This window comes from Poeciliopsis prolifica, unplaced genomic scaffold (assembly GCF_027474105.1).
Source record: "Poeciliopsis prolifica strain line A6 unplaced genomic scaffold, Auburn_PproV2 SCAFFOLD033, whole genome shotgun sequence".
Taxonomy (NCBI): domain Eukaryota; kingdom Metazoa; phylum Chordata; class Actinopteri; order Cyprinodontiformes; family Poeciliidae; genus Poeciliopsis; species Poeciliopsis prolifica.
In genome coordinates this window covers 5,973,225-5,989,637 of record NW_026562408.1, presented here as the reverse complement: position 1 = coordinate 5,989,637, position 16,413 = coordinate 5,973,225, and the positions used below count along the sequence as shown (strand labels likewise).

General features: G+C 35.5%; 1 protein-coding gene across 1 annotated transcript; it reads right to left on the bottom strand.

Moving 5' to 3' along the window:
- Nucleotides 1–5,578: 5,578 nt before the first annotated feature.
- On the bottom strand, nt 5,579–15,149 carry ufm1 (ubiquitin-fold modifier 1). Its single transcript, XM_055051592.1, has 6 exons — nt 15,060–15,149; nt 14,901–14,957; nt 13,050–13,107; nt 11,590–11,629; nt 10,593–10,625; nt 5,579–6,239 (listed from the first exon to the last, which is right to left on the bottom strand). Coding segments are annotated over exons 1-6 (264 nt in total). The 5' UTR covers nt 15,062–15,149; the 3' UTR covers nt 5,579–6,165.
- Between the last annotated feature and the right edge of the window lie 1,264 nt (nt 15,150–16,413).

Below are 16,413 nucleotides of genomic sequence, written 5' to 3'. Positions count from 1 at the left end.
CTGTTTTGTGTCTGCGTTTTCTAAAAACAGACTCCTCGTCTTTCTAAAAGATGAGGAGTGCTGAAAGAATTCCTCTCAAACGTCTCTATCTTTGTTGCCTCACAGAACTTGTCTTTTCTGGAAGAAAACACATAAAAGAAACAACTTGACTTTCACAACCATGGTTTTTATTTCCCTGTTGCCTAAAATGACATTTCTCTGGGTCAGTTGAAAATGTAATAGGAATCATCAGTCTAACACTTCCTTCTAATTCCAGTTTTCACCTACACACACTTTACACAAAGCTTCACATCTGGTCTATCTTTTTCTCAGATTATAGTTGTGGAAATTCACACATTTAGAGCATGCATGTTTGTAGGGGAACTCTTTCATCTGAACTAAAATTTCAGTACAGCCAGTACTCTGTAATCATCAACTCAATGACCATGTAAGTTTACACAAAGCACCTTTCTGGGCACTGTTTACCATTGGGTGAAACTGCTAGTTTCTTCCCGTGTCTCACATACTCCAAAATTGCAACAGATAACAGTCTGTGGATCTTTGCCTTTCATTCACAGGAACAAATACATGAGGATTGGGTAAATAGCAGTTTGAACTGTGGGAATTTTGTGAGAAAAACTATTCAGATCAAAATGCCTTAAAAAATGAGAGAAAAGGCAGAATTTTAATCACCACCTTGTACTGTTGTACCTGATCTTTCTTCCTTCTGCAAAGTGTGCTGCTTCCCATGATGTCATTCAATCCTGAAATTATATACAAGAAACTTTTCTTTCCTTCTTTGTTTTGTCTGCTGTGTTTTTGTTTAATAGGATTCACAAAGGTGATCAGCCTAATGAGGAGAGAGCCTGTATCAATCAGACGAAGCACTCAGCCCTGCAGGCAGTGGCAGGTTGCAACCCTTAATGTCAGATCTTCCTCTCTATTGTCTGTCTGTGCTTGTGCAGCATTTTCATATCTTTCTTGTCATATCATCAAGACAGGAGACAAAAGCAATTAAAAAACAGCACCCCTACTGAAAACAATTTAAAAAACAATTTTTTAAAGTGCAAATATACATATAATACAAGACCTTCAATCTTACAAAAAAAATTTTGAGATTACACAATTCACATTACTAATGGATTTCAATGAAATAAAGTTTGAATTAAATGGCTTGTTGACATATATGTGGTTTTGCTTCACATTGAAATGACCAGTGAAGAATTAATGTGATTATGTTATTTTATTTTCTACTGCTCTCTGGTGGTGAAGAAGTGGTGGAGCATTCGAAGGGAGAGATTTTAAGACAGATCTGGATTATTTGTACATTATCATTATCATGTACATTGTAACATTGTGGCTCTGAGTTGTTTTCATCATCCTTTCTATGTTTTATTTTTTATTTAAATAGTGTTTCATGCTTTTCTTTCAACAATGGTTTTCTTTGCACCACTCTTCTCTAATGCTAGATTTGGGAAGTACGAAGAGTGGCCATAATGACAGATTGTTTCACCTGAGCTGCAGATCCTAGCAGTTCCACCACAGATCTCTTGGCTGCATATCTGATTATTGCTTTGCTCGCTCTAGCGGTCAGTTTAAATCGACAGTCACATCCTGATAGATTTGCATTTGTGTCATACATTTCTCATTTTGAGATGATGGACGAAATAAACTTCTGTGAGGGGTTTTCAGTGTGGGATACTTTTTATGATGTAACACTACTTTAAATAATTTCACACTTTTATCCCAAAATACAACTCCAGCCTATAATCTATCATCTATGGAGAAAAAAATAACAGAGAAAACAAAACAAACATAAAAATAACAGTTGAAATAACAAAATAATGTAAATTGAAGAGTAGTAGAAGAAGAAAGTTAGAAAAAGGAATCAGTTTGTCCTATGACAGCATAACTATAAAGATAAGCCAGTCTAAGTTTTATCATAATACTTTGAAGTTTATTATCATATGATGAAATGATAAAACAGTTTAAGCAGTGTAACAACAAAACCTACATCCACTGCATAAGCTCTTTTGTAGGCACATTGCTCACATTGTCTTAAAAAATCCTGATGGAATTAGTTTAGAAAAAAGTTTTGGTTAAGTTGTAGATTTGATGGATCTGCATGCAGTGCACAGAGAGAAAATGCATTGAAGCCTAAAAAATTCATGCGCTTGGCATATTTTGATTTATATATTCTGAAAACAACACCCTCAAGAGAAATCAACAAGCCTTCCCCAAACTTATTTACCCAGCAGGATTTTTCGGGTTGTCCTTGGCTGTTTCGGTGGGTTAATGTTGCTCTCAGCAGGCCAACGCTTTTTCTGTGATGATGAAAAAGCAATCCCATGAGATCAACGCCAAATTTAGGAAACTGCCAAAAGACTCGCCACACATCACCCTGTTAGGGTAGTTTCTTTTTCAGTGAGAGGAGGATGATGAACAGAGGATTCATTAAGTGTCAGTGTCACTGTGAGTGCTTCATCTCCACTGGAGTATTTGTGGAGTTCTAACTGCAAAGTCACACTCTCACAGCATGCTGTCACTGAGCCTAAACAAGTTACTGCTGTGAAAAGTAAATCAGATGAAACTTTGCTCTCTCAGTTTTTATTTTTTATTTTTATTTTTTTACTATACGTATCAGCTGTGCCAGAAGCTGGTTGTCCTTAAATTGCACCCTCTTGATTTAAAAATATCCCCACAAACCTTAATTCACATGGGCTCAAAGTTGGTGCAAAAAGATGCAAAAACAGGAGATGGTTTTTTCTGCAGGCCTGATTAAACAGATTGAGCTAAAACATGTAACTTGAAGAGGAAAGACAGAAAAAATACAGCATAGCAGTGCTTCGATGTTGTATGAGGAAAAGAAGAAAAATGGGGATCAGGACTCAGGCAGCCAGAACTGGACTGCTGAATTTATCCCTGAGAGAAAATCAGTCACAAACAGCTTTTAAGTTCTGCTACCAGCCAGCTCTGAGAGAAGGTTAGGCATCCTTCATGGACTGAGAGCTGGAACAGTCTAAACATAGTGCTCTCTCACAGAATGCATTAAATTAGACTCTATAAAGTACATTAATGTACAGACATGTCAGGCATATCCTATTTTATCTTTGACAGCCTGTCCCCAATTTTTTTTTAATGAATCTTCTAAAGAATCCTGAATTATTTTGTTCTGCCCACATTTTGTGATTCAAATGTTCAGAAGAGTAGGCAAAGACATAGAGCTTAATTTTGTCTTATACAAATATGTATAAGAGATGAAGCATTGACAAAAAATCCCCAAATATGCTTAAAACAATTAATCACATATTTAGCACCTTGTATTATGTACAATTCACATCAAAGTCATAATTTTTTGGGTTCTAGTTATTTATTTTTAAGTATTTTTACAGAGAAATTACAGTTTTATTTATCCATCATCAAGTTTCTGGCACAACACTGACTGATATTTTTGTCAAATTTCTTGGTAGAATTGATGGACTTCATTAAAATTGGTTGCTTGTTTGCCATGGGTCTGATATGTAAAAAAAAAAAAAAATCCGGGAATGGCTTTTGGGAAGGACATTCCAGAAACTTACTGCATTATAAAATAAGTTTCATGTAGGTTTGGCATCATTTTTCTGTCAAACCAATAACAAACACTTCTTAGTTTTGTTATTGGCTTCAGTTTTGATGTGAAGTTGAAGGATTTTCCTTTTGCCAGAAGTCCTACATCTTCATAAGTGTATTCTATACAGGGTTCTGCAGTTTGGAGACCATTTCTGGACTCTGCTACGGATTCTAGTTTCTGCAGCCATAACACTCAGTCCTTGTTTCCTCGGTTAATAAATTTCTTCAGCAGAAGGCACTCAGCTTGTCCATATGGGAAGCTGCCATTTTTGATCAAGGTATAAAATGTACATAAGCACTTTTTCCCATCCTCTGTAAAACTCAGTAAGATTGTCTCTTGTGATGCAAGAGTAACAAAGAGATCATCCTAGAAGAAAGCAGATTCTATTAATATCCTATATTAATACAATCTCCTTTCCCAGGTGAGAATACAATAAATGCTGCAAACACATAAAAGAAAAAACAAGCTGCAGATAACCACAATATCTAAGTCAATAAACTTTTGTTTTGTTAAAAGAAGGTTGTAGGGGCTTCACTAATCCCTCACATTGTATTTCTACTGTTCCTATACTGAATTTATGACAGAAAAGGGCAAAATAAGGTCAATAGGAATATTAAAAGCTCTGATGAGAGAAAACTCAGTTTTATTACAAGATGAGTGATAAGATCTCACTGTCTGCATGTGAAAACCTTCACTCATTTATTATTGTACAATATTACATTACATTTCTGTGAAAGTGAACAGCAAATTAATCAGCAGTGCTGTCAGAAAAAGTCTGTTTCCACAAACTGATATTTCTTTTTCTGACTTGCTGACCTGTGGCTAAAGCAAAGATTTTATCAGAGGTCAAGAGATATCTTCAGATCTCATTTAAAATTGGCTTCCTGTATTGAGAGGCCAAAGTGCACACTCAAGAGTGCATGCTGACATTTATAAAGCAGTGGGGACAAAAAAGAACAAAGAAAAGAGCACAAAAAGATCGAAGGGAAGAGCCATTTGATGGAAAATGGACTTTATTTTCTAAATCATTGCAATCAATCTATCCTGCCCTGATCCACATGTCAGTGCCCTGTCCCGTTTGGTATTTTCAGACAGATTAGATCTTTTTTGTCAACCCATACAACCACGCCAGTGTAAGCACTGGACAGAAATTAAAGCCTATTTTGCAAATATCTGGAGTACTAAGGAGTCTGTAACAAGAAGTCAATTTTAGGCTCCTAAACAGTAGCCCTGAAATAGATGACATCTGCTGCACCCAAGACACACTGTGGCTTTTTGCCATTTCATAAGTAGATTTCTGATGAATTTGCCCTGCAGTGACTTTGATTAAAATAAATTAGAAAATCCATTTGCAATGGCCCTCCTGCTCCTCCCTCCCATCTGGGTCTGCATTCTAATGGCTATAGCGAAAGGCAAAATTTGAGTTTCTTTGCACTATTCTCTGCAGCTTGTTTTCAACTTGGTGTGTCTGTCTTATTTTAATGGGCTAAAGAACAGCATATCATTGAAAAACATTATTTAGACGCGTGCCTGTGGCGGACAGGAGAGCCGCCCGGGGAAATCTGGGCGATTAAGAGCAGAATAAATCAGGTGTAGAAAATGATGGTTTTAAGCAGATATGATCAACAGCTTTTTTTCATAGTGGAGCAATTTGAAAGAGTTACTCGGGTTTTTTTTATTACTACATAATTTTTTATGCATTTAATGTCTTCATGCATTTAATGAAAAATGTTATGGATAGTGACACCATTTCATGGTGTCTGCATACTAATCACAGCTTTTTAAATGCAAATCCTATTTCCTCAGCACCTCCTGATCATAATAAATCCAACTTAACTTTGCATATTAAAATAATCCTGGTGGGCTGTCAGTAATTATCTCCATTTAATGTGTGAAAATCTAGAATGCATATCCTTTTAATTTAACAACCAGCCTTTAACACAGTCTGATAGCAAAAACTGAGAAGGAAGAGGGCAGCAGAGAGCCATGTGTTTGCAGAATTCAATTTGATAGTTTTATTTGCTCATAAGATGTTTCCACTGGGTCCACAGCACAAGTTCAGAACACATCAGTACTGCAAGTAGTACAGATAGGAGCTTTACAGAAAGAAATAATGTGAGCCACCTAATTATATTCATCAGCAAAGTAACAAGATTCAATAAAATAATCTAATTACAATTATTAAAAAAAACAAAAAAAATGATTTGCTACTCTGCCATATTTACAATGCAGGTTAAACTAAAGTAAGCAATAAAAAAAGATGTTTTGTTTACGTATTTAATGTTTGTTGGGAACGTAAAATAATACAAAAGTTATTCTAAATCTGCCTTGCTTAGAATTATTACTCAACATTTCAGGTAATTTCTCTCGTCGTTACTCCAAACCTTAGCTCCTGCTTGATAACTTCTCAACTCTTGTGTCACCAGTAACTTTAAACTTGCATATTCTCATGTGAGTCACTGTCAGTTGTGTGGGCTCAAAAAATAAATATGAAACATGCTGCGGTGTTTCCTGGGTCGTAAGTGTGTTTCTGTGGTGTGAGTCATTATGCCATCGACAGGGAAATGCTGCATAAGTCAGTCTCCTTGTCCTCCCACTCTGTCTCTGGGAATGATGCGAAGCTCCGAGCCGTGCTTTAGAAACACGTTCCCTGCAACAGAGGACGGAGAGCTGAGGATCACAGTTCATGTTGGGGATGAAAAGGGTCTTTTCACAGTCACTGAAGCTAACAGAAATAAACCCACTCACCAGCAGCAAGCATTTTTAAACTCTCTCTCTCTCTCTATGATTTAATACCGAAATACTAAGCACAAAATCCAAACTACTTGAGAATTATGGGTTTGTATACAAAGATATATACAAGTTGGGTTTAGACATTTTTGTTGGATTCAACATTTTCAACATAATAACACACAGGGCTTGTAAAAATTATTCATTTCCTTTTATGTGATAAAACAGACCTCATTTGTGTGAAGTGGAAACATATTTTTAATAAAAATGCATGGTGTACACAAGCACTCAGTCTCCATTCAGTGAGTGGTTTTTAGGAGATAACATTCACTGCAAATCTTTTGGGGTATGTGGATTTAAATAAGATTATTATTCTATGTGAAAGAGCTCAAGCTCAGTCAGACTTTATTGGAAGGGAAGAACTTTTAAAAGAAATTCACAACTTGATTTAGGTCTGGATGATCAATGGATCATTTCAACACATAGATATGCTTTTGCCTAACCCATTCCATTACAACTCCACGTGTGTTTAGTTGCTATCCTACTTGAAGGTAAACCTCCAGTCAACTCTCAGGGTTTTTTCTTTCAGAATTACCCCAACTTCTTTGGCCATGCTGACAAAAAAAGCAATCCCCCTGCTTGATGCTGCCACCACAATGTTTCACTTCATTTCAGATTGTCTTTTATAGCATCGACTTAAACAAATGTTATGTTAAAACACATCAAATTTAATTCACACACATAAGCAAGCAGTCAATTTAATCCAATCACAAAAACAAATTCAAATTCAGCAATATAAAATCCAACTGGATCCTTTTTATGAGACAATCTATTGGGTTCAGTTTGTTACTCAAATAGGTGAAGAGGTTTATTGTCAACAAAAACTGTGAACACTGGGTCTTTAACTCTGCAGCTATTCCTAATACTGGGCATATATGTGTCAACAGGAAAGAGGAGAACTTTCTTCTAATGGGAAGAATCTTACAGCTGAAACTGACTCAGAGTGAGCAGCCATCTGCCAGCAACAACTGGGGCTTTAAAACAGACCACACACAGCGACAGTAGCTCATTTGTGTACCTCATCTAGGAGAAAAGCAGCACGAAACAAAGTGTTAGAAGTAAGACATCTGAGTCAAACGTGGTAATTTAAATGTTGGTCTCATCTGACCAGAGCCCCTTCTGCCACATGTTTGCTGAATTCCCCACATGTAGGAAGCTTTCTTCTTCTTCTTCTTCTCAGTCTTTTATTAAGGTCAGGTCGACAGAGTTTTCCACCTGCCTTGTGGATCTCAGCAATTGTCATCATGAACCTCCTGCCTAAACTTTTCCACGATATACCAACCTGTCTGATGTGTTCCTTGGCCTTTATGGTGCTGTTTGTTCACTAATGTGCATTTAAAAGGACATCCTGTTCTTCTAAAAGAACATCAGTGAGCAAAAAACAAAAATGTTCTCTTTAAAGAACATGTTGTTCTTTTAAAAGAACATTAGTGAATAAACACTGATGCTGATGCCACAGAACTGCTGGATTTATGCTGAACCTAAATGACACACATGGAGTCTATTTACTTATGAAGTTCTGAAGGCATTTGTTTGAACTGGGTATCATCAAGAGATATCACATTTAAGATGGAAGTGGGGTAAACATGCATGTCTAACTTCAAAATTAGATTTGTGTACATTTTTTAAAAATTCCTGTGCATAAATTTCTATCTATTTAAACACTCTGTTGGTCTTCACATAAAATCCAATTAAAATGCATTAAAGTTGATTGTAAATTGATGAAATATGAACAAGCTTGAGTTATTTCGCCAAGCACTGTACACCACAAATTGCAGTTTCTATTTTTTTTATTTTTATTATTATTTTACAAGACAATATTAAAACTACAAATGACATAATTTATTAACATCCTCATAGAAATAGTGGAAATGCAAAGATTTAGCATGGTCAGAGTACCCACATAGTCCAACCCTACTGTTCTGAAACCTTTTGTTACGCCTCAGAGAAGCAGCCTAGTGCAGCTATGCCAGGCTGATATGAGAGTAGTGTGTGAGAAACCCAAGACTAAAATTACATTCGATCAATTTCAACTGTGTACTCAGTTGTGTGAATGTGAAGAAAAGCGGCTGCAGTGGGTGAAAAAAAGTCAATGTGACAAAGGTGTCTGAACCGAGGCTATTCTTGGCCGCACACAAAGCAGTGTAGTGTGGCTAAAAAAGGTGTTGTGAAAGCCCAACACAACATACCTCTATTTCTTTTGTTCCTATCAGAACACCCTCCACTTTACCTCAGGTTGAAGCAGACATTATCTCACCCTGCATTATGCAGAAAACCCAGTCATCTGTACCTACTGTTTGATGAGGTTGATTACCTGAATAAAGAGAAAGTTTAACCTCTGGGAAATAGGAGGCTGAGACATAGAGCACATGATTCAGGTGGGGATAATAATAATATAAGAAGCTGGAGTGACTTTAACCCAAACTGAATGTTACCTCCACTCCTCTTGCAAAGAGGCATCAATGTAAATTACATTTAAATTCTGAGTTGGTGTGCCTTTTCTTTATACTCATGAGTTGCTGTACATACGAACTGCAAGTAACGCTCACATAAAGGTCTTATCTTTTAAGCATGCATAATTTAAAAGGTTTAAGCTTATTTCACCGAATTCTGAGATAATATTTAAGAGGTTTGGGATGTGAAATTAACTACTTGCTGCTGTTTCAAAAGAGGAGTCTAAAGCAACCTCTTCGGGATGAACCATATTTTCAGTGGAAGTTATATTGAGACCTTTACCACCATCTGTAAAGCTGTTAGATGAACGACTGAGGTCCCATTGTATTGATGGATCTCTGGGTGGAATATGTCACCTTCAGAGCAGGAAGACAGCTTCCAGCTCTGTGTCTTTATTGTGTCTGTGTCTTTATTGTGTCTTCACTGTGTCTTTATATTTTTGACTTGTGTCTTTATGAACTTTGATTCTTGACTTTCAACATTTTTGCCTTTAGAAATATTCTCTGACAGAGTTTAGTGCAAAGCAGTGAGATGTAAACAAAGATCAAAGATCAGAGTGGGTCTGAATGAATACATTCTAACTGTGTGTGTACTCAATGATCCTGAAAGGCAAGCGACGATGCATGTTTTGTGTGACTCACAGGCAGGAGCTTGTCAACAACACTTTTGGGACACAAGAGTATTTAAAATGGATCTGCACAGTACTTATCAGCAGCAAGAATAACTACACCCCACAGCATTAGAAGGTTCTCTTCTGCTTGTAGACCAAAACAAAAAACAAAATATTTGATAAAACGTCATTCGGGCCTTTCGCTGTATGTGCCCACCAAACCCCCCAAAAAAGAGAAACTATGCATAGATTTCCTGCCGTTTCAAATTATGCACAACTTAATATTGATCAGGACATGCAATTGCAATGAAATATATTAAAGTTTGTGGTTGTAACATGAGAAAAGAGTTATTTTAACTGTATATAATATGATATGTATAGTTTTGCCAGGAACTGTTAAAGAACTCAAATTTAATTGCAACACTTGTCAACGTGGAAAGCTTCTACTTCAGTTTCAAATTACTCAGATCAGTAATACAAAAATAAATAAATAAAAAAGCATCCTTTGTGATACATCTCAAACTGAGATTAGTTTTGATTCTTTCTAAGTTTATAAAAGCAAATTTTATTTATTTCCCCCGATATAAATGTGAAAAACTACTTATAACAAAGAAAAGCTAAAAGGAAAAAAAGAGAAGATTTTCATTGTCAAATACAGCATTTTCAACTAAAATACAAGTTTTTTATTTTTAGTTAAAAACATACAAACAGATTTTTTTTTTCAACTCAACATAATAAAAACATAAAAGCAGCAGCAGTGAGAATCTCTCTGTGATGAAACTTTCTATGAAACTAGCTTGGTAATTAGCAGCGAAACATTAAGAAAACCTTTGATAAGCATTTTATTTTTCTGTTTCTTTTTGGAACCATGCTAACTGTATCCCAATTTTTTTTCCCACTCTTAATTAAAGTCTTTGTGAAAAACAAACTTCAAAAAACTTCCTCACCATTATTAGGAATTGGAAAAAAATATATTAAAAGAAGCCTCCAGAACTGATTGGGCTTCCACATACAACAATTATGGCTAAAACGAAAAGCTGAAATTTCTAAATAGGATTTTTGTTAACAGGACAAAAACAATTATCTCAATGTGGTATTTGTTTTAATGAGTGGAGAAAGCAAAAGCAGGAAAACATCATCATAGCTCACCTGCAGTCTGGGCAGGGTTGATTCCTATTCCATCTGGAAAGAAACACATAATGTGAGCAATGACAGTTGTCATGCAAATAAGCTGCAACAGAATGACAAAGTGACTCACCAACAGGCAATTCTATCTTAACTAATGAAGATCAAAACATCCATTCTGATCAAAGTAAATCTGATGTTTGAAACATTAGTCATATTGAAGCCATTTAAATGCAAATTTCACGTCACTACTATTTGTAAAGACAAAATAGCCAGAATTGCACCAATGTCATATTGTCATTTAGATTTCTGATGAGAAAATCCTAATTATGGCTGCATCCAATCGTTCTCTACAAAATATACTGACAATAAACATTTCGCACCCAATTTTGGTTTCAATTAAATAGATGACATTTCCTCCAGATACATTTTCTCTTTTAAATTCAAACCTTGCCGTCTAAAAAGAGCATGGTGATCCACTGAAAATCAACAAACAGGGTGATGCTGTTAGTAGGATTTGTAATTTTCAAAAAGTTTAAACTAAATAGATAAACTTTCAACAGAGATTTTCAGATGGAAAAAAAGAATCAGCAGGTTAAGATTTCTGACCTAGTTTTCTAATTACTCCTAATACTGTTGAAACATATTGATCAATTATATGAATATAATGTGATAACTTAAATTTTTACTTACATACATACACACGCACACGTACGTATGTATATGTATAGTACAAATGTTATTACCATACTTTACTTTTGAGTTTTTAATTTGCTTAAAGTATAGGAAACTTAATACTTAGCTTCCATATTTAAAAGCTACATGATCATTTGGTGAACCACAGCTAGATGGTTCAGCAAATTATATTGTTTAAACGTTATTTAAACAAAACTAATATTCCATAATATCTAGTAGTAACAGTTTACTTCATGGGGAGCATATTAAGAGTTCAGGACTGTGTATTAAACAGGCTAAGATGTATGTAAAATAGGGTGAAAGACTTTTCTCCCTTTGACCTTACCATTTGTTATAATGGCACTTGTTGCTGATGGCACTTTGAACTGTAAGAAGGAGAAACAAGATTTGTGTAATTGCAATATTCTCAGCAGTGAAATTCTCAACAGAAGCTGTTTTCAGTATGTCAGCAGCAGAAAATTGTAATTGCTAAGAAATTTGAAATGTGCACAAAAATAGATTACTTGACCAAAAACTTAATGCAAACAAAACACACATTTAGGAAAAAAAGAAAAACTTCTGCGCACTAAAACTCTCAGTGAGGAACACTTTGCGGAAAAAAAAAAAAAAAAAACATGCTGTTGCAATGTCCCAAAACATGCAAAGCCTGTGAAACATGCAAAAAGAAAATGTGTTTTCAGAAATGTCTTGTACTTGTCAAAGACAAAAACTGGGCTAACACACTTGGTGTGAGAAGCTGAGGGGAAAAAAGAAGCCAGGCTTGATTTCTGGGAGAAAAATCCATCAGCCTGGTCACAATAAAGGCCATACTTCAGTGCTCAGCAGAAAGAGGATGAGAACTGGTAGGATTTGCAAAGGGGAGGTGGGAAGGAGCAATCTGGCACCAGAAAGATAAGGTTGGCTAAGAACTGTCTACCACGCAACTGGCAGGTATTAGAAAGGAGAGTAAATGTGAAATACAGGTAAGGCCAAGCTCAGCTATTTACTGGTAGCTTTTGTTTGAGTTTGCTAAAGTCACCATAAATGAAAATGCCAAATCTACAACCATCTTTGTGATTTTATATCTGTCTAAATCAATGTTTCAGAAAGGGTTTTACCAAGAAACACAACATCAAAATGAGCACAACTGAAATTTAGAGACAAATTCTGGGAAAATCTTTTGACAGAATAAAAGTGATAAAAACAACTTAATTTAAAACAAATTTCTTTTATCCCATCACTGTCCCTCTCTGGAGCTGTGTGTTTTGTGGTGTAAAGGAAACATCCATGGCAAAAACAAAACTCCATCAGTATGCTGGTTCATAACTGAACTAAATTAACACCCTGCCAGCACCCTGGAAAAACAGCCAGTACAGACACTTTTAGCTTAATCTCTCTCTGGACCTCAGGACTCTTGTCGGTTTATACAAACACAACATGGAGAAATATAGGTAATTTCTTTTTTCCAAGATCTGGATATCGTAAAGCTGACTCAAGACAAACAGATGCATCATTCTGTCGCCTACTAAGCACTTAATGGTTAATCTTTTCGCAACAGTTTCCAACGACTTCAACGTCATTCAATGTTGATTTGATTACTTGTTTTTTGGTACGCAGAACTATGTCAACTAGATTTCCCCCCTTCTATCCGTTCTTCCAAAAAACAGCTAAACCACGATACTCTCCTTATATCTAGTACTATCAAATAAAGTCATCTAGATAAGCTTTCCTGCAACTTTTAGATAATTTTTTTTAAGTTCAGAACCATGCTGGTGAGCAAATATTTCAGACAAAATGCAAGCTTACCTCTTCAGCAGCAAACTTTAAAACCGCTGTGAAAGGTGTGCTTTCTGGGACACTTAATCTGAAAGGAATAAAACAAAGGCAAGGCAAAAAAAATATCAAAATGCTTTTTAGCTAAAAGTAACAGCTGTCAGAAAACTCCTGAGGATACAGCAGAACAAACACAGACATTTTAAAGTTTGAGTTAAATGTTGATAGCCAACTGAGACAATATGAAGACAGGAGATGTCATGTTGGACAAAATCAATTAGTCAGTGGAGCAGGAAAAAGCAGAGAGCAGAGTGAAGCACCTACTAAGGCAGCACTTTGAGGAAAGTATGGACAAGTCAGTTAATAAAGGCTAATAATGTTTAAACAGAGGATAACCTTTAGAAATCTAATGCTTAGTTCTTTTATAGACTTAATTTGCCATTTCATTATCATACTCTCTTTATCTATGCAAACAGCCTAAGTCAGATCTCATCTGGCTGTTAAATAGCTTCCTTTCAAAATTCAGAATGCTCTGCTTGGCCCAATTATCTTACCACTTACAACTTACTGTTCTCCACTTGGAGCCATTCTTGAAAGTTAAGCAGAGGTTAATGTGCAAAAGCAGGTTGAAGAATGATTTAGTCTGACTTAATACTGTTTCTACATTGACCTATCACAAACAAGCAACCATGCACTATGTATAACTTTGACATGTAAGGATGCAGCAAGAAATGTTGCAACAGAAAAAAACTACATCATATGAGCTCTGAGGCAAGGTGTGGGAAACACAGTTTGGGGTGTAGTTGCATTAGGCAGAGGGAGGCTGTTAATTGTTTGTAAAGTTTGCATCATGTCAAACAAAGCTTTCGGATTACACAAATTATCCTGAACCGATATACAAATACAACACAAACGTCTGAGTAGAGGAGAAACTGAAAATTGATGTGGAGTTACATTTCTGGTGTCAAGCAATTGACAGAAATCTTCAAGATGAGTGATGATAAAGCTTTTAGCATCAACGTTTTTTGCATTGGTCATGCTAAAGTTTTCAGCATCACTGTAACCAACCATTTCCTGTAAGCAAAAATATATATATTACACAAACTTGTATAGGGGGAAAAAATGCTTGTACAATTTTCAAGTGGCTGGTGCTTACTTGCACTTTAATTTTCCTGCCAGGCCTTATTTTATTAACGTAGAAATATGTTTAGCCGCAACATCTAAGCACATTTGTGTCTAGATTAGAGTAGAGTCAATATAAATTTCAGTAAGTTAAACCAAACATTTAAGATCTTAAAAAAAATAATAATAATAATTAAAACGTTTTCTTAAAATGTACTTAAGCAATTCACCTACATCAAGGTCTTATAGCTCACAACTATCATTTGTTTTGTAGTTTCTTATTTGAGCTAAAAAAAAGACCAAACAAACCTCACTGCCATGCTTCCAAATTAAGGAAAATGTGTACAAAATCTAACCATATCGATTTAGGATTATTAAACATGAAACCTAATAAGTTTTTCGCAAAATATCAAGATATAATATCTGAATATAGAATTATCCGTAGAGCCTGTTTGACAAACCTTCAGAAAAATATTCGCACAATTAGTCAAGTCAAAGGATTACCAAAAATAAAATAAAAATAAATTAGCGCTTGGAAGCAAACTAGAAGAAGCTATTATTCCTGATATAACTTTCGTTTCTCTTTTTTTTTTTTGATGGCTGTTCTCATCAGTTGTTACGCTGCTTCGTAATCAGGCTTATTGACAAGATAGCATTATTTCCACTGCAAACTGTAACTCCAAATTATGTAGAGCAAAGAGGCTGGGGGGGAGAAATCACAATAAACCACAGCTGTTAGTGCTGAGCTGTCAGAGAACTCACACTTTGTATGGCAGCCGGGGGTCCGACGTGAGGGTGATTTTAAATGTTACTTTGGACCTAATAAGGAGAATGAGAAGAGCGCTATTAAATATACGGACCGGACACTGACAACAATCTATGTTCTCTGAAAATATCAAACAAGAAAGCGATTACACTCACATCTTTTAGGTGAGACAGCTCCGTTGCAGTCTATTTATCCAGACCCGGAAGTCAGAAGGACCCGTAAGTACACGTCATCAATGTGACACTGATACATATTCAGAGTTGTTTTCTGGAGTCACGAAGGTAAAAACATGTTTCTGGCACTATAATATTTCACGGAAAAGCACTTAAAATTTAATCAAATTTAAAGGTATTTTCCTCCTCCCTAACTGACAGGCATTAACGGCAGACTACTAACTTTTTACCGTAAATAACAATAACAGTACGCAGACAATTATTACGTGCAGAACTTCATGTTTTTTATTTTTCCGATCTCTTTTGGAAGAAAACATTATCATGTTGTTTTGTGTTGCTAAAAAAAAAATAATGATTGCAGATCAGAATCTCAGACTGCAAGTCAAATGTAAAAATACCCTTGGCACACTTTCATATCATTATGAAACATATATTTTATTTTTTTCCCTTTCTGCTCATTTAAACACCACTTCTACAATACAACTGAAAATATAATATTAATCCTAGATATTTTTCTATTTTTACATGTTCGGTCATTAAATATTTTATTTCATATTTCATAGAATCCTAAAAAGATTTTTCAATGGGGGAAAAAAAAGAAATACACTTAATCTTCCTCTACCATAGAGATTAGCATGAAGTTCTATCTCTAAGCTTGAGAAACATCTGTACGGAAGCAGTTAGGGATCTTAGATGGTTCCTTGTGGAACCCATTTCAACAGTGATAAATTAAACTGAAATGCTCATAGAGCGAGTGAGTGAGCACTGCATTGCCTTGTCTGACTAATTCTGTAAAACATTGACAAAATCGAAAAAAAAAAAAACCTGTGTACTTTTTAAAAGTGTGTAAAAGCCCTTTTAAATATGTTTTTGAAGTAGTAGATAGGAAAAGGGGCTAAAGTACTGCAAGCTTTGTAATGACTCAGATAAAGTGCAACTACTCAGGCACAACCTTTGGGATTTCAGTAGTGAGTCATTGCCAGAAGAAAAAGAGTAAACCAAATAAAAAGACGCTGACTGGAAAAAGAACAAAATTGACAATGTTTGTTGTAACACATGGATGCATACAGTTTGACATTTTTATAGTACTAGCAGTATACACACTGTAAAGAGTAACAACAGTGTGCAGACAGAGAAACTATTATAGACATTGACATATTTAAACAAGAAAAGGACAGAAATAGACACAGTGGTAATAAAGCAGTCACACTGAAGCTACTGGTTTGATCTTACTCTTTTTTATCTTAAAAAAAAACACATCATAAGAAGTCCACTCTGCACAGAAATACACTTTTTTTTCTCAATGCAATGTGCTAATCTAAAATTCTGGCAGAAG